General features: G+C 43.5%; 2 protein-coding genes across 5 annotated transcripts in view; both read left to right on the forward strand.

The window, feature by feature from the left end:
- Positions 1 to 10,658, forward strand: part of ATP6V0A2 (ATPase H+ transporting V0 subunit a2) — a 36,153-nt gene extending 25,495 nt beyond the window's left edge. For 3 of the 4 annotated variants that reach the window (XM_004384996.2, XM_023739262.1, XM_023739261.1), the window contains 7 exons: positions 1,073 to 1,191; positions 2,009 to 2,219; positions 4,419 to 4,538; positions 5,150 to 5,269; positions 6,618 to 6,735; positions 8,907 to 9,078; positions 9,693 to 10,658. In XM_004384996.2, coding sequence (XP_004385053.1) covers positions 1,073 to 1,191; positions 2,009 to 2,219; positions 4,419 to 4,538; positions 5,150 to 5,269; positions 6,618 to 6,735; positions 8,907 to 9,078; positions 9,693 to 9,795 — 963 coding nt within the window. In that variant the 3' untranslated portion in view covers positions 9,796 to 10,658. The remainder of the gene's footprint in view (positions 1 to 1,072; positions 1,192 to 2,008; positions 2,220 to 4,418; positions 4,539 to 5,149; positions 5,270 to 6,617; positions 6,736 to 8,906; positions 9,079 to 9,692) is intronic. The other variant, XM_023739259.1, reaches the window with a different exon arrangement.
- A 2,792-nt stretch (positions 10,659 to 13,450) lies between these two features.
- Positions 13,451 to 18,805, forward strand: part of DNAH10 (dynein axonemal heavy chain 10) — a 136,665-nt gene continuing 131,310 nt past the window's right edge. The window contains exon 1 of the mRNA XM_004384997.1: positions 13,451 to 13,664. Coding sequence (XP_004385054.1) covers positions 13,451 to 13,664 — 214 coding nt within the window. The remainder of the gene's footprint in view (positions 13,665 to 18,805) is intronic.

An 18,805-nucleotide genomic window follows, 5' to 3' on the forward strand; every position in this document is an offset into this window, starting at 1 on the left:
GGCCTGTTTTACTCTTGTGAAGATGGCACCTCAGGAGCCATTCAACGTGTGCTATTTCTTAAATTTCTTCTTTGTATATGTGGATTATGTTCTCCCCTTTGCCCTAGAAAGACATGGTGTGGAAGTTTAGAGCTGAAGGGGAGCTTAAGGCTACCCTGGCACATGTTAAGGTCATTGTTTGAAACAGGAAAGTGTGTGCAGAAGGAGAGTAAAGGAGCTCCAGGTGCCTGGGCTCCTCGCCCACCTACCACAGGCCCAGTGGACCAGTAGTCAAGATGGCACTGAGCATGGGATCACGGGGCGCGTCAGAGTCTCAACAGACCATCAGGGGTCCCCTGAGGGATCTTCAGTTTCCAAGGGGGATCTGAGAAACAGTCTCAAAATTGGTTTGGAAAGATGTGGATGTGATTGGGTAGTGAGTATGAAAAAACAAAAAACTGAACGAAACATCCTGTCTTGTAATTGTTCTGTTCATTCTCATCTCTGAACACAATTTGTGTACTTTAGTGTTGTAGCTTTAAGTCTTGATAGAATCAGAAACTTGAAAAACTGTTACAACAATTTCTTTAAGATGCAGCATTTTGGGCCACATTTACCAATATCCGTTGGCCTTGCATTAAGGAAAGATGTGTTTCTAGAATAAAGACACCAGGTACCCGAGAAAAAAATCAAGTAGACTTTTATTTTTTGTGGAAGGGGAGTGTGTTTTGTTTTCTTTTTGCTTTAATTTTTTTGAGTAGGCATACATTCATACAATTCACCTCTCTCTCTGTCTCTTTCCTGTGCTTTTCTTTTCAGTATTCCTCCCTCTGCAGGAATCATTGAGCAATGTATTGTTTCATTTTGCCAGTCTTTGAACTTTATCTTGATGGAATTTTTTTTAACAGCGCATGGCTTTGGTTTAAGAGATGCTTCTCAGATCGAAGACTTGAAGAAAAAAGTCTGCATGTTGTTTTTGTTTTAACTCTAGAGCTGCCGTTTAATTTGGGACAGTCACTTTCTTGAGTGTCGTCTGTTTATCTTACGACAGTTTAACAAAGCTAAAAGATTTCCGGTTTTGTTTTGTCTTTAGATTTGGAACTTGGCCACAAATCGTCTCACTTTTCTAAACTCTTTCAAGATGAAAATGTCTGTGATTTTAGGAATTATTCACATGACTTTTGGAGTCACCCTGGGAATATTTAACCACTTGTAAGTATGGATTTTGCTTCTTTTTTTTTTTTTTTTAGCAATATTTATAAACCAAGTTTTGTATTTCTTAAACTTTGTTTCTTGACAGTACACCTTAATTATGGTCAGGGCAGCCAGTGTGGGGGTGTATTGTATTATATGATTGTTTTGTTTATGTAGTTTTTTTGTGGCTTCAGTGCTTCATTCACTAAGCAAGTATTTATTGAGCACCTACTATGTGCCAGGCACTGGGGATTCAGCAGCGGGAAGGACAGAAAACATGTTTTACCTTCCTGGAGGTTACAGTCCAGGCAGGGAGACATGCAGCTTGTAAATTCATATTTATTTTCAGAAGGGATTTTTGTCCTATTATTTTCTTATTTCAGAAATTAGAAAACTTTCTGTTTACTTATTGCTGCCGCTGTATGCTATTGAGTTGATTCTGGCTCATAGGCACCCTATAGGACAGAGTAGAACTGCCCCGTAGGGTTTCCTAGGCTGTAATCTTTACAGAGCAGACTGCGACATCTTTCTCCTGCAGAGTGACCGGTGGGTTCAAACCACTGACCTTTTAGGTAGCAGCCTAGTGCTTAACTGTTATGCCACCAGGGCTCCTTGACTAGATGTGGTAATGAAATGCTAGTCCTTTGTGCTGTCCTCATGTCTGCTATCTTCTTGTCCATCTCTGAAACACTAGTATGAGTCATCACAAGACAAATGATCCTGTATTGCAGTCGGCTTTGTTTTTTCCATCACAGTGAACTTCTGATTAGTTTGCTCTTTTCTCTTCTCGTCATCCAGTCCTGCTTGTGGGTTGATGGGTTATTCTTTTCCCTAGGCATTTCAGGAAGAAGTTCAATATTTATCTGGTTTCCATCCCAGAACTTCTCTTCATGCTCTGCATCTTTGGATACCTTATATTCATGATCGTCTACAAGTGGCTGGTTTATTCCGCAGAGACCTCCAGAGTTGCTCCTAGCATTCTGATTGAATTTATCAACATGTTTCTATTCCCAGCTAGTGAAACAATTGGTCTCTATCCAGGGCAGGTGAGTAATCCTCTTTTCCACTCTCATGAACTTAAAATAACTTCTCCTGTGGCCTTTTGGTTTTGGTTAGTAGATCAAAGCGTAGATGAGTAGACCAGTTGATCGAGTAAGTGCTTCGGGTGCTTTCTGCAGACCTGCCAGGAGCCTGTGTGCTTTCTGTCCCTGTGTCTGTCCTCAGCAAGGATGCTGGTCCTGCTGAGAGCTCTGCTCAATGTTACCCAAACTCGCTGCCCCCGAAGAGCCGTCAGAACTGGTGGAGGAAGATGTATTGGTGGAGGCTCTTGAGGACTTCCCAGTCCTACATTTCTCTAGTTATTTAAAGTCCGTCTCTGACTGAGCCAGGTCACCACAGAACTAGCCCCTGAACCACAGCACGTGGGCCCGCTGGGAGAATGGTTTTTCTCTAGTTGTCCGTTTGGGTGATGCCCCCTGCACCTGCAGCATGGCACGCTGGCTTAAAGTGTGGGCCCTGAGGGCTGACAGCTCTGCTTGGAGTCCCAGATCTAATGGTTTACAAAACTTCTCTGTGCCTCAGTTTCCTCATCTGTAAAATGGGTATAACAAAAGGATGTAATTCATAGTGTTGAATTCATATGTCCAAAGTGCTTGGGCACCTAGCAAGAAAAAAACAACAACAAAACCCGTTGCTGTTGAGTGCCGGAAATGTTTGCTTTGCCAGGGATTGCCTTCTGCTGAGGGTGGTTGTGCTGGTGACGTGCGTGGCTCCGCCGGCCTGGGGGCCATGGCGAGCACAGGCTTCATCCTGTCGCGCGGTCTGTGAGCGCAGTGGGAGAAGTCCGCCCGGGGGTCGCATCAGCAGTTGTGTTCCTCCTGAGCCGCAGCTGCTGCTTTCTTGTCCCCCCGCCTGTGGAGTGTTTGTGTTTTTTTCACATTGCGTTGACTACTAGCATGTTCTAAGTCAGATCTGAAGCTCACCGTATACCACTGGGGCCTTCGTGTCTTAGCTGCCTGGTTGTGTTCCTTTGGGTTTTTGCTTTTATGTTTACTCATCTTGTTCCTAAGTTTTAATCCTTGTACTTTTTCATTATTTTCCTGCAGCTTTGTAGAATGACATAGGGTAGAGGTACGAACGTCAGGGAGGTCAGGGAACACAGGTGCTGTGGCCAGGAAGATTGATACAGGGAGCTGCCGTCGCTCAGCACCTGCTGTGTCCTGGAAAGCACGCTCCCCGTGAATGTCCTTTCCTGCTTCTTTCGGCAGCCCCTCAAGGTGGCTGGTGTCATCCCCGTCTCACTGGTGAGAACCTGAGGCTCAGGGCAGGCCTGGCCCAGCTTCCGGTCGGCCTGGACCCTTGCCCAGTCTGCCTGACTCCACAGCCCCGGACTTCGGAGGGGGTTCTGCCTGTGGCCCCCACTTCGCCAGGACTTCAAGGGGACCATGTTGAGGGTGCAGTGAAGAGACGTTACTACATAGACAGTGCCCCACTGCCTGAGTGTCACACTGCTCTGGGGACGGCCAGGGGCGTGTTGAGCAGGGCAGGGTTTTCACGTCCCTCTCTGACCCTTTACAACCCCATTGCGGTGGCTGTGTAATGTACGTAATGGTATGGAACGTATGCTGTGTATGTCATGTATGCAGTGTATGTAACGTATGCATGTCACGTGTGCAGTGCACGTAACGTACATAAATCGCAGTGGCTGTGTAACCAGGAATATGTTTTGCTCTTGAATTAGTTTTTAAGTAACTGCAAATCCTTTTTTTTTAAAAAAGGTTTTGGTTGTGTTCTGAATGGTATTTCAGTATTTTTCATGTGTAGAACTAAAATCTACTTACTTCATGCTCACATGCCTCAGATAGTCTTTATAGTAAAAACCAAAACCAAGAATATAAAAAAAAGAATGGTTTATGGTTGTATTTTCCCATTTACAGCGTCTTCAGAAAATTATTAGTTGGACATTTGATTCTATTTAGAATTTCCCTAAAATTCCTTACTGGTCTAAACAAGGTAATATTGCACCACTGTATCATGAATGTTACTCATTAATTCTAGAATTCTGTTATCAGTTTAGGGAACAAAAGAGAAAAATCACCTGACAAATCTGATTTGGCTAACATGTATTTTACGTTCCTTGCTAGTGAAGAAGGAGGCACTTAGTTTTCTTTCCACTCATGGAATCCAGTGCTGACGGTGCTGTGAGCCGTGCCTGCGCTTCTAACCGGTGTTCCCTGCCCCAACAGGAGCACGTGCAGAGACTGCTGCTGGCCGTCACGGCGCTGTCTGTCCCCGTCCTCTTCCTGGGCAGACCTCTCTTCCTGCTCTGGCTGCACAACGGGCGCAGCTGCTTTGGAGTCAGCAGGGTACGTGCGAGTCTGCGCGCTTCTCTGCAAACCGGCACAAAGGCTGTTTGTCATTATAAAGGGATCGGTACAGAGACCCCTGTCAGAAGGTCCTGCTCTCTTGATTTAAAAGACCAGGCTTCCTTTACTTAGAACTGGGATGTTGCCTTTTGTGCAGAAGCCCACTTACTGCGAGGAGCCCACTGTGCTCTGGGCACGCGGGAACAGTCCTGCTGTGACCGACAACACGCCGAATGGAAGTTTTAGCTAAATTCTTAGAGACAGGTTGTCATAATTAAAAACTCTTCTTTCCTTATTCTTGCCTCTTACTTTTTTTCTTTAAAGTGCTTTTTTTAAAAAAGAAAAAAGCATTAAATAATTAAATTATAGAAAATACGGAAAACACAGCAAAAACTGTCACGTTCCGCCCCCAGTCGCAACCACTGTCCCCATTTTGTTGAATTTCTTTACAGACTCTTCTCTTGTGTGTGTAATTCTTCGTTTCCTCCAAAAGAACTTTTTTATTCCCCAAAAGCCAATCCGTGAAGGCCACTGAAGGGACTACAGGTTAAGTTTTGTCACCATGTTGTGATGTAAAGGCACTGACTGTGTCCTCTTGTGTGTGCTGTTAGAGTGGTTATACACTTGTGAGGAAAGACAGCGAGGAAGAGGTGTCTTTGCTGGGAAGCCAAGATATAGAAGAGGGACATAACCAAATGGAAGACGGGTGTCGAGAAGTGACCAACGAGGAGGTAACCTTTTTAGTTATTGCTGATAAACTTAGAGAAGCCCACCAAGCTTGCATAGAGATAATCATCATTTAAGAATAATAATTCATAATCTAAGATGAAAAAAAACCTGTTACTCAGAACTTTCCAAATGCTGTTTTGGTAATAAAATTGGTGTCATAAATATTATTATGAGAGTTTTGGGTTCATATCTTCTTGTTTCACTTTTACAATGGTGTTAACATAACAAGTTACGGTATTAAGTGACGTAAGGTGCCATGAACATTGCTTTTGAAAGATTCCTGTATAAGTCAGCTTTTTTGTAGTTGGAAGGTGTTGAGACCCAATTCACACTAGCTTCAAAAGGAAATTTACTGGCTCATGTTCGGATGGAAGTAGAGTTGGTCTAGTTCCTGGGTCTCTAATTCCAAGAGGCCTTCTGAATGCAAGCTTGCTTTGTGTTCTTAAACCAGTGTCCGCAGGATGTTGGAACCATGGCCACAGCAATGTCTGGGCTTGCTGGTTTCAGTCTTTCAACCAGAGAGGGAGGCGCTCTTGTCTGCTGGTGATTGTTAGGAAAATTCCCGAGGAAGTGCCATGATTGGCCTGCCGAAGGTCACATGCCATCCTGGACCAGTGGCCGTGGCTGCGGAGGAAGTGGTTCCCCTAAGAAGGGAGGCGCTGTTCTGGGCAGACAGAGCATGTCCACTACTCTGGCCTGTTGTATTTTCTTGGAAACTTTATTTGGCCACTTAACAAGGACCGAACAAAATTTCTTACAATCAGCATCTTGTAATTATTATGTAATCTGGTATTTTAATTTGGAACCATTACTAATAATTCCATAGAGTTGTAGAAAAACCAAAAGCAGAGCTGGGAAGAATGTTGGTGTCATGCTGCCCAGTGACGAGCAGCCTCTTCACTGTCAGGAACCCCTTTTGTACTTCTCCCCGTGGGCCTTGTATTTACAGTGCTTGTGTCTGTTAAACATGTGCATTTATTAGTATTCCTCTAATCGGTGGTCGGTAAATGCTTATTTGTATGTTAGACTCTGTGTTACCAGGAACCTCAATGCAGTGCCTGAGGGTTGTGGGAGTTGTGGCCATCACAGTTCTAGTCCAGACCCCTCAGGTTACACGTGAGAAGCTGAGGTTTGCGTTGGAAGGAGGGGCAGTGGAGCTGGGCTGGTGAGCGGCAGAGCTGTGGGCAGAACCCAAGGCTTGTGATGCACTGTTCCTCACACGCCATGTGTTCTCACCGGTATCCCAGAAGCCAGTTTGTCATTTTAATCCTGAGAGTGGAATGAATCTTTAAATGGTGGAGTAGGCGTTTAATATAAGGAATCTAATACATGTTGTGTAATCTCTCTCAGTTTAATTTTGGAGAAATATTAATGACCCAAGTGATTCATTCCATTGAATACTGTCTTGGCTGCATCTCCAACACTGCTTCGTACCTGAGGCTCTGGGCACTCAGCTTGGCTCATGCACGTAAGTGTTGGCTTTCACCCGCCATTCCCAAACTGGGCACTGAGGCACCCCTGTTTGAGAGAAACACAGCACCATCCTCTAGATACCGTCTGAACTAGTATTACTAAGTTGCTTGAACTTAACTACTGAATAAACAGATTTTTTGGTATTTCTTTTGGCCTAGGGTGCTGGGAAAAAATTACCGAGGCATTAGGGCTTCGAGAACTAACAAGGCTTGGGAACCTCTGGCAGGACACTTGAGTTCTCTCTGCTGTTATCATTACTGTTTTTGTTATTACTGTTATTTTATTCAATCCTGGTATGACTATTTATTGAACTTTAAATATCCTGAAATACCTCCAAGAGTTCTGTCAGCATCGTATCCCCTGGAACATCTTAAATCCTCTTTGTCACAACCACTTCCCTCATGTATGTGGAAGGGTCCACCTTATGAATATTTATTTATGTCAGCCAAGTCCTGAAACAATGCTGATTAATAGTCTGATTACATACAGTCCTCCCTTTGCACAGTTCCAATAGGCACCAATTTCAGTTTAACGATTTAGTTAAACCTAGCACCAGTCCCCAACAACGGGGTTCAGATTTCAGTTAGCTCGGTTTATTAACCGTAAGTGCGTGAAGTACAGACTCCACTGCTGGCTCTTCAGTCCACAGATTGCTCCGAGAATAACACGTGCACTTTGTGATCAGTGACCAGTCATGCCTCTCCTCCCAAAGCCTGTTGGTGACCAGTCACTGCACCTCAGCTCGTGCACAGACGGCAAAGTGTGTAGTATGATGCCTCCTTGTAAAAACCCCTGTGGCATTTTACAAACATTGATAATCAAAAGGGGCAAGTGGCCAACAAAGATGAAAGTGCATCAGAGAAATAACAAGGAATGATGCTGGAAGTGAAGTTGGAATAGAGCATGATGGAGTTCTAGAAGAAATAGGCAGCCGTGGGCGTGTTGACACTGCTGTCATTCTAGAGACACTAGACGTGCAGCCAGAGGACCTTAGTGAAGGTGCATTTGCCGGCATGCGTGAGGGAAGTGGTTGTGACAAAGAGGATGAAGAAGTTCCGGGGGAATGATGCCGGCAGAACGCTGGGAGAGTTTTGAGGATATTCAGAGTGCATCAGATACGATGTTGGAAACACATCTGATCTGGTCTTAGAGAAGAGTATGACAGTGTGCCAGAGGCCTACAAAAGACGCTTGCTCTCGTGAGTTCCATGAGAAGAAGGCAAACACTGTTCAGACAACCCTTGATAATTTTTTTTTTTTTTAAATAAAGAAATAAAGCACTTTACTACTCAATGATAACGTTATAAAAGTAGATTTACTGTGTTTTCATATCCCTATACATTTATAGCCTTGGTGGGGCAATCATTAAAGCACTCGACTGCTAACCAAAAGGTCGGCGGTTCGAAGCCACCAGCGACTCTGGAAAAAAGATGTGGCAGTCTGCTTCTGCAAAGATTTTACAGCCTTGGAAACCCTAGGGGGTCTCTATGAGTCAGAATCGACTTGACAGCACTAGGTTTAATTAGACATTTATAACTGATAGTAGGAGAGTTTTTAATGTTTAGACACCATTTTTAAAGGTCACAGAACATCCGTCATTTTTCCCCTTAGTTATTGAGACCGTGTTGCACACTTTTGGCTTGCACGGCCTCTCACATCTCTGCACGTCGTGCAAAGCAGGGACTGCCGGCACTACACAGGTTGTTAAGAAGGCATTGTCACACTGATGTTTTCGTAAGTGTGGTGAAAGGTCAGATTTTAGGTTGGAAGGGATCATGCAATCCATCCGTCTTCATTTTAGGGATGAGATAGAAGTCCATTGAGTGTTAGTGCTTCACCCAACGTCTCCCAGTTGCCGAGTTAGTGGCAGAGCCAGGACTCGAAGCCAGGCTTCCCCCTCCTCGTTCAGTGCTAACCTGACACCAGTTTTGGTCAGGATCTCTCGTTGGGAAGCGGGTTTCTGATTTTTCTGGAATGCCCGGTTTTCCTCTGTTTTAGGGATGGGGGAGGATTTGGTGGACTTTTACACAAGAAGCAGATCACACATATTTTGTTTGGTGTATATTATTTGATGGGATAAGAATGGAGAATTGTCAGAGGGACGCTGATTGGGGTGACTTGTTGAGCGTAAGCCGAGGCTCACTTTGCAACGAACTCTCCCCACCAGAGCTGTCGGATGTGCTGTGGGCCATGCTGATGCGTGTAGGCCTCCGTGTGGACACCACCTACGGCGTCCTGCTGCTGCTCCCTGTCATCGCTTTCTTCGTCATCTTAACCGTCTTCATCCTTTTGATCATGGAAGGGCTTTCTGCTTTTCTTCACGCCATACGCCTCCATTGGTGAGTTTGAAACGTTGTTTTGGGACTGAGAATTTACAAAATAGAATCCCCACAAAAATTGAATGCTCAGTTTAGATGAGTTTTTCCATTTTGTAACATTGGGGTATATATTCAGATCTTCTGAGTTAAAATTGTATTTTGTTACTGAACTGTTGTCACTGACATAAAAGCAAGTTTATGCTTGCAGAATAATTACGTATGTTTCATACTTTTGATTATAGTTTGGGCCTGGACAAATTGCTTTATCTTACTATAAGGTACTTCTGAGGTATTTCTTAATGTTTTACAGCATATATGAAATTACAGGTTTGTGTATTGAGTTTGGCATGTGCAGAGAGGGGCTCTTGTTATTCGTGTGTATTCCGCTCGTACGTCTGCTAGTATGGGAGGTGGCATGACATGCCAGTGTTTCTGTTACACATTAAGGAAGCCAAAGTGGGTCGGAGTTTATCTAATAAGTAAAAATAGTTATGTCAAGAGCATGTATAGAATGAAGCAATTTCAGTATAGGAACTGCTTGATTTTTAACTTACACTTGTTTCAAGAAATGTAGGAAATATTGTTTTGGACTCTTCCACTGATACATAATTTTTTCTTTTTTTTCCTTTTTTTAGGGTAGAATTTCAGAACAAATTCTACACTGGTGCAGGCACCAAATTTGTTCCCTTCTCGTTTAGTCTACTTCCGTCAAAGTTCCATAACAACGACCTGGCATGATTGTACTGCTGTAACCAACAAACTTTCAGATTTATGGAGAATTATCATGTTATAGAATTCCACTTCTGTCAAATTTATGATAGGAAAATGTCCCTCCTCATCTGTTGCCTTATGATATAGCCAAATAATTCTGTAATATATACCTCTTCTTCACATGTTAAATATTTTGTAAAGTTTACCAATTTCAGATCTATAAATTTCTTTCGGTTGTTTTTATGATGAGCACGTATAAGTTAATGCCAACTGTTATGTTAAAGTTATTTTTAAAAGTACAGGACTGGGGAAGGGAACCCAGTGTTGAATGGTGAGTTCAAAATGGCCTTAGGTACTTGAATCCTCTCACCTCCTCCAAACCCAAGAGTTACTCTGGCACTGAAGTTGGCAGGTCATATTTGCCACTTGCTGAAGCTAAACATAATATTTCTTTTAAAAAATCAATGATGGATGATCAAAAGATTTACATTTATTCTGTTTAGTTAAAAATGTGCAAACATTTTTTAACATATGCTACCTAGAATTGCAAATAGAGGATTGTTTTTACAATTTTGTCTGTTTTAATAATGGGAAAATGGGATAAAATAACATACAACAAATGGTTATGCCACTTATATATTTTTTTAAAGATTCTTATCCTGTTATCCTTACGGAATACCAATTATGGCAATTGTATGTTTTAATAGATAAACTGTATACTGAGCCTTAAAACCCAGTAAGACTGTAGAAGATACAATAGGGATATGATTTGAACTTAGTGACCAACTTGGCTGATGTTGCTCAACCAAAAGGGTTTATTCTGAGTGAAGGAAAAGGAGAAAGTAGTATTTTGTATATTTTATAAAAAAAATATAAATTAAGATATTTTACCATGAAGAGATGGCATCTATCCTTGAGAACAGTATAAATAACAATTTTTTACTTTCAGACGAATTCAAAATAAAGGTCTGATTAAGGTATTTAGAGTTAATTCAGACTTTCAAACAACATTTAGATCCACTGAAAACTATTCTTATTAAGCCATTAATTTATACTCTTTAGTTTATCTTTTCACTGGATATTTAGTTTCGAGTAAGTTTGATGCCTGTTGAACAATGAATACAATGATTTCTTCTGTATTCTTGTAAACTATGTTCATTTTTCATATTTTACTTTAACTGTAGATAATTCTTTACAATTTTTTTCAAGGTAAAGTCTAAAGTATCTTCACATGCTTAAACTTTTGAGTAACATACAGTTCCGAACATTAAAAGACCCATTTGTCACCATACTTTATGCTATTCGGTGGTTGAGTTCGGCACTTTCGTTGCATACCAAGATTCTGGTAGCACCGACTGTAAGCATGTCTTTCCAAGTAACTTCAAAGCCTGTTTGCTGAGAGACAGGAACTGAACATCCCAGGCCAGAGCTGTGACTCTAAAGTTAAACCTTTGTATTTATAGTAAAGATTCCTTGTTGCTGCTTGCGCACGTTAGCCAAAGCCAGTTTGGATTTATGGCTTTCTGTTCCTCGTATTAAAATATCAGTCAGAAAACTGCTGATGAAACTCTTAAAAATGATTCTACTTTCAAGTTCAGTTTCCCCAGAAAGGTGTAATGTTGAACACGTCTTTTGGGTGGATACCCAAAGCAAATACTGCTGTCCAGGTTTCAGGCTGTCTTTTTACCTGCCGCTGAGGTCCCCCAGAGTTGTCCAAGGATCTGCTGTCATAATGATGGTAACTAAATCATCTCCAGGAAACCCAGGATTTCTAGGCACTAGTAACTGATTAGTCAGCAAGGGACACTGTATCCTCAGGAAGTGTGTGCTGCCCCCTACTGGTAATTGTCATAGGGCTGTCTGTAATCTCATTAACACCTCTTAGGGCACAGAACAGAGCCAAGAGTCCCTTTTCAATGGAAATCTACTAGAGAGTAGTTAGGTAGAATGTAATTATGTAAAAAAATGAACTAATCCTAACTTTTGTGAAAGAAGTCTGGAAATATGGTTTGACAGTGTCTTTTATGCACCAGAGGAAATTTTATTTCTTTATAAAGTTGTCAGTTCTAATGTCATATTGCCAGAGAGGTTGCTCTGTTCTTTATTTTTAAGCCGTTTGGTGGAACTATTATGCACACAGTTTTCAAGACATACTTTTGTTTTCTTGATGGCAAATATATAGAGGACAAAATCCAGCTGTCTGGATGATGCCAAATATCTTTTTATTTTCCTAAAAAGAAAGGCCACATTTTGCAGTTTTCATCCAGACAGTTAAAGTGCCATGAGTTAATAGAGTCGGAAAGTAAAAACCCAAAGGATTTCTTGAGTACAATAGCATTTGCTTTCAACCTGCAAGGATGTAGACTATCCTAGGGGTGACACAATCATGATTGGTTCAAGAGTGCGAAGGGTGTTCTAATAGATATCTTTGTGGACTTCCCATCACTAATAGGTCTTTGCAAAGTCTCAACTGTCACTGAATGGCTCTCTGCCCTCACATCTGAAGTGGGTATTTGATAATAACACTCTGGTCTTAGTTTTCAGTCTGCAGAATTTTAAGGCGTAGAATCATATGGAATAGGCAAATGTTACAATGTTTATAAATGTGATATTCAGACACTTTAGTGCCTGACTCATTTGGAAAACAAAAGCAAAAAGTAACTTCTACTACTGTCCTACAGCCTGCATTTGAAAACAGATTTCTCTATCAAAGCCAAGGTTATTGAGAAATCTTAATTCAAGATGATGGAAAACAAGGCAGTTTGGAGTAACAGAGTTTGCCTACAGTGAGTGTAGGTCTAGAATTTTAGGAAACACTTAGAACATTACATTGTTCCTTGATGGGAAAGTCCGACAAGAAGGCTAGTGTTTTTAGGGTCACCCTAGCGATCTGGGACTCAGGTCCCTGTGCGGGCAATGACAGGGGCAAGCTAGGATTTGGCTCTGCAAGTACATGAAGGGACAGATTTGCATCTTCCTATCAGTATTGAACTTCCTTTTACTAATGAAAAATAAATACATACATTTTTAAAACATGGGTGTTTTGCTTTTTTATGCACTGGCTTGGCTAGAAAGCCAAAAAACTCGGCTTCTCCTTCTCTGGTCCGGGACATCAGAAGGAACTTGTTCCTTCTTGAGACTCCTTGTATTTTATTTGCCCCTCTTACACTCCTTTGTCCATTGTGGCTGAGGAGCGAGACCATGGTCCTGCCTGGCCTCTGATCTCTCCTCTGCCACGTCGGAGATGCTGTGTGACCTTGATCATCTTATCAGCTCTCTGGCCTCAGCTTCCCTATCGGCAGACCAGGAGTGAAGCCCACAGACAGGGTTTGTGAGAAAGAACGAGGCAGGGCACGGCAGGTGCTTAGAAGAGGTCTTGGTGCACAGCGAGTGTCAGCAGAATGCCTTCGGTCACAGCTCCTGGCTACATACATCTTTCTCCCCAGGGCCAGCGGGCTGGGGCCCCCTTTCCCTCGGCGCCACCCTGCGGGGTCCTCCGCTGCACCTCTGCAAAGGCGGGGGCCCGGGCGAGTCAGGAACTCTGCTGTGCCGAGCCGGTGCATCCGCGGGCCAAGCGGCGGCCGGCCGTTGCCGCGGCGCCAGTTGCTAGGGGCGTCGTTGTCAGGGACGCTCGCCCCGCGCTCAGCTACCTCAGCCTGGTGACCGGGCCCTGTGCGGCTCCATGGATGACCTACGAGTGTTGTGGATTCGCGACCGCGTGTACAAGGCCTTCAGCTTCACCGACCCCGGCCTCTTCGAGGAGCTGCTGTCCCGCGACGACGGCGAGGCCGAGGACCTCATCCTACACTTCCTCAACCAGATCAGCGACGAGGAGGCCGCTGCGACGCTCTTCTTCTACCGGACGGTGGTGCCGGAGGAGGTGGAGGTGGAGATCGGTGAGCGCCCGCCGGCCCCGCCGCCCCTTCTCGCCCTCCCCAGCGGGAGGGTTGCAGACCCCCGCCATCCATCCGGCCTGGGCCTCAGATGCAGCCCATAATCACGCACTGTCGCCCACCACGTGCAGGCACCGTCCTACGCCCGGGTGACCCAGGCGGCTACCCGCGGCCCACTGCTCACTTGGAAATCACACCTTAATCAGTAATCACTGCAAACACTTTAGCACTCACCTGTACCAGGCACTTGTTATATCAACTCATCAATCCTATAAGTGGGGTATATTGTTATGCCCGTTTTACAGACGAGGCACAGAGAGGTTAAGTAATCCGTCTGGGGCTCCCCAGGCAGTAAAGATTCAAATGAAGATAGGAGTCACTGTCAAAACCACCCGCAGTAGGTGTGCCGAGAAATGGTTCAGGTGCTCACGCTCCTGGAGAGACGCAGGAACTCACACAGGTGAAAAAAGGCACGCTTTCTAATTTTTGAGGCATGTTACGGCTGCTAACCAAAAGGTAGGCAGTTCAAATCCACCAGCCGCTCCTTGGAAACCCAATGGGGCAGTTCTACTCTGTCCTCTGGGGTCGCTATGGGTTGGAATCAACTTGACGGCAGCAGGTTTGATTTTGTTTGGATGTGCCGAAAGAGAAATGCCAGAAGAAGCGTTTTAAAGAATTACAGTAGAATTTAAATGTTTACGTTGAACACATTAAGCACTTCACACACAAAAACCGACAGCGACCGGATGTGGTGGAGCCACGTGACCGGATGTGGGGCGGCCAAGTCACGTGGCTACTGCAGCATGACAAATGTCTGGAACCGCACAGGCTGAATGCAGAGGACGGGACAGGGACACGCTGGCGGGGTCGCAGAAACTCGTAGGTTCTCTCCCACACAAAGACCGAAGACCGGCAAGATCGCAGTGGGGATTTGTGTGAGGTATTTGATCAATGTGAGAGGTTCCTGTGTTAGTCCGGGAGCTTCCCGAGGACTTTTGGGCCCCTACAGGGCCTCTTATGGGATGGGAATGAGGTGGGAAACCACGAGGACCTTTTTTTTTTTTGATATTACACTTTTTTTTTTAAAAGTATTAGGCACACCTTATCTATTTATGTATTTATCTACCTATCTAATCTATGTATCTGTATTTATTTATTTCTAGTCCCTGGGGGGTGCAAACAGCTAATGTGCTAGGCTGCTAACAGAAAGGTTGGCAATTTGAATGCACCCAGAGATACCTTGAAAGAAAGTCCTAGCGATCTCCTTCTGAAAAAATCAGCTACTGGAAAGCCCTATGGAGCACAGTTGACTCCATGGCCGTGGTTTTTTGGTTATTTTTAATTTTTATGTTATTGTGATAAAATACACACAACGTAAAAGTTGCCATTTTAACCTTTTTGTTTTTTGGTTTGTGTTTCATCTTTTTTTTTCATGGTGTTAAGCTTACAAAACAAAGTACAGCTACAAAGTACAAAAGAGAAGGCACAGCAGTAATATAGTAGTTCCACCAATTTCTGTCAAGGTAGAACAAAGTTTTTTATTTTATTTTTTTTTCCCATACAAAAATTTATACGTACATTGTTGTGTGACTTTTAATTGCTCTCCCCATACTGTGACAGCACACTCCTCCTTTCCACCCCTGATTCCCCATGTCCATTCAACCAGCTCCTAACCCTCTCTGCCTTCCCATCTCACCTCCGGACAGAAGCTGCCCATTTCGTCTCTTGTATCTACTTGACCTAAGAGGCCACACTCCTCACAAGTATCACTTTATGTTCTACAGTCCAGTCCAATCCCTGTCTGAAGAGTTGGCCTTGGAAATTGTTTTAGTTCTGGGCTGATAGAGAATCCGGGGGCTGTGCTTTCTGGGGTTCCTCCAGTCTCAGACCATTAAATCTGATCTTCTTACTAGAATTTGAGTTCTGCACCCCACCTTTCTCCTGCTCCATCCTGAACTCTCTGTTGTGTTCCCTGTCAGGGCGGTCATTGATGGTAGCCAAGCACCATCTAGTTCTTCTGGTCTCAGGCTGATGCAGTCTCTGGTTTATGTAGCCCTTTCTGTCTCTTGGGCTGATACTTTCCTTGTGTCTTTGGTGTTCTTCATTCTCCTTTATTCCAGGTGATTGGGACCAACTGATGCATCTTAGATGGCCGCTTGCAAGCTTTTAAGACCCCAGACACCACTCACCAAAGTAGGAGGCAGAACATTTTCTTAATAAGCTTTGTTATGCCAGTTGACCTAGATGTCCTCTGAAAGCATGGTCCCCAGACCCCTACCCCTGCTACTGTGTCCCTCATAATGTTTGATTGTATTCAGGAAACTTCTTAGCTTTGGTTTAGTCCAGTTGTGCTGACTTCCCTGTAGTGTGTGCTGTCCTTCCGTTCACCTAAGATAATTCTTATCTGCTATCTAGTTAGTAAATAACCCTCCCCCTCCCTCCCCACCCTCGTAACCGTCAAAGAATGTTTTCTTCTGTGTTTAAACCTTTTCTTGAGTTCTTATAATAGTGGTCTTATATAATATTTGTCCTTCTGTGACTGACTAAATTCACTCAGCATAATGACCTCCAGCTTCCTCCATGTTCTAAGATGTTTCACGGCTTCACCGTTGTTCTTTATCGTTGTGTAGTATTCCATTGTGTGGATACACCGTAATTTGTTTATCCATTCGTCCATTGATGGGCACCTAGGTTGTTTCCATCTTTTTGCTATTGTGAACAGTGCTACAGTGAACATGGGTGTGCATATTTCTATTCGTGTGACGGCTCTTACTTCTCTAGGATATATTCCAAGGAGCGGGATAGCTGGATCATATGGTACTTCTATTTCTAGCTTTTTAAGGAAGCGCCAAATCGATTTCCAAAGTGGCTGTACCATTTTACATTCCCACCAACAGTGTATAAGTGTTCCAGTCTCTCCACAACCTCTCCAGCATTTATTATTTTGTGTTTTTTGGATTAATGCTAGCCTTGTTGGGGTGAGATGTTATCTCATTGTAGTTTTGATGTGCATTTCTCTGATGGCTAATGATCGTGAGCATTTCTTCATGTGTCTGTTAGCCGCCTGAATATCTTCTTTGGTGAAGTGCCTGTTCATATCTTTTGCCCCTTTTTTAATTGGGTTATTTGTCTTTTTGTTGTAGAGGTTTTGCAGTATCTTGTAGATTATAGAGATTAGATGCTGATTGGCTTTGTCGTAGCCAAAATTTTTTTCCCAGTCTGTAGGTTGTCTTTTGACTCTTTTGTTGAAGTCTTTTGATGAGCTTAAGTGTTTGATTTTTAGGAGCTCCCAGTCATCTAGTGTCTCTTCTGGTGCTTTGTGCGTTGTTACTTATGGTTCGTATCGTGTTTATGCCATGCATTAGGGCTCCTAGCATTGTCGCTATTTTTTCTTCCATGATCTTTATCATTTTGAGGTCCAGTCTTTTTGCCCTAGGCAGACCTGTTGACTGGGAGATTACATTTAGACTAGAATTTAGACTCTGATTATCACAAGTTAAATTATGGATACAAAGATACACTAACAGACTTGAATATTTAACATCCACCATGATTTCAGTAGTCCTGGTTTTGCATACTTTTTAATTTTATTTTAATCTACAAAGACTCTAAAAAAAATGGAAGCAACTTAGACCTTTTGTGACCTCAGAAAACGAAAAAAAACAAACCTGCTGCCATCAAGTCAATTCCAACTCATAGGGACCCTACAGGACAGAGTAGAGCTGCCCCGTAGAGTTTCCAAGGAGCACCTGGTGGATTTAAACTACCAGCCTTTTGGTTAGCAGCTGTAGCACTTAACCACTATACCACCAGCGTTTCCTGTGACCTCTGAGGCCCTCTCTAAATGGTTCTTGGCTGTTTTCTGCTCTGGGTGCACTAATACATGTTTAACTGAGATGTCTCCTGGCTGGATGTCCCCAGCCCTCGTGGGAGCAGAAATCAGACTCAGAATGGTCTGCTGGGTTAATTCTTGGAATTCCAAAGGGTGCTCAGAAACCCTCCATCAGTTTCTGCCTGTTCCAGGCTGCCTTTGTCCCCTGGTCTTCCCCTCCTTTTCCACCTCTTCACTGTTACGTGTCACCAGAGTGCCAATGTACTCTCCACCGGGGATGCTGTCCACGGAGACTCTTGAAGCTGCCGATCCTGAAGGTGCATAATGGTGCTGAGTATCAGGTTCTGGACAGAGGTGGGGAGAAAGGACCTTCTCCCTAACTCTTTTTCTCCGTTTGTCACTTGCCTTCTGCTTATTAAGCCTACTGGCTCACAAAGACCCTGGAACAGTTCCTCCTTTGCACCGTTTACGGGGGTTTCTGGCCTGACCAAAGGACCTGGAGTGGGGCCAGTCCATGTCTCATCATCCCTGTTTCTATTTCTGCGTCTCTCCTGGTCCAGACATCTTCACTCTGCTCCCAGGCAAAAATGCTATGAATGGACACAGATAGATACTGGTGAGGGTGGTAGTGAGGAAGGAGGGGTTTCTGCACTAGTCACAGCTAGGCCAAGATGCTCTGTTCTAATGGGAATGCATGTGTTGTTTCTTAAAATAACAAAAGGGAATCATGCTGTTCATAATTAATAACTTCATTTTTTTAATTACACAAATATTACCAGAATGCGAGTGATTTTAAAAATTCACAACATAGAATTAAAGTGAGAAAGCATCTCTTCACCATCCCTTGAGGCCATTCCCACTGTTATTCCAATAGATAGCCACTTTTGTGAGTTTAGTGTGTATCCTGCCAGATCTGTTTCTGGATATTTGTCTGTGTCTATCTATCTAATCTAATATACCTACCTACCTGCGACCTGTCACCTATCAATCATCTCTCTCTCTGTCTGTTTACCTACCCACCTGCCTACCTGCATATCAGTCACCCATATCTATGTCTGTCTGTCTACCAACTACCTACCTAACTACCTGTCACCTATCATTTACGTGTGTCTATTTATCTACCACCCACCTTATCAGTCATCTATCATCCCTGTCTGTATGTCTCTGTCCACCTACCTGCTTATCTGCCTGCCTACCTATCACCTGTCATCTATGTCTGTCTATCTGTCTATCTCGTAATAGTGAAGCACTCGGTTGCTAACTGAAAGATCAGTGGTTCAAACCCACCAGCCACTCTGGGAGAAAAGACCTG

Source organism: Trichechus manatus, unplaced genomic scaffold, assembly GCF_000243295.1.
Source record: "Trichechus manatus latirostris isolate Lorelei unplaced genomic scaffold, TriManLat1.0 scaffold00131, whole genome shotgun sequence".
NCBI classification, from domain to species: domain Eukaryota; kingdom Metazoa; phylum Chordata; class Mammalia; order Sirenia; family Trichechidae; genus Trichechus; species Trichechus manatus.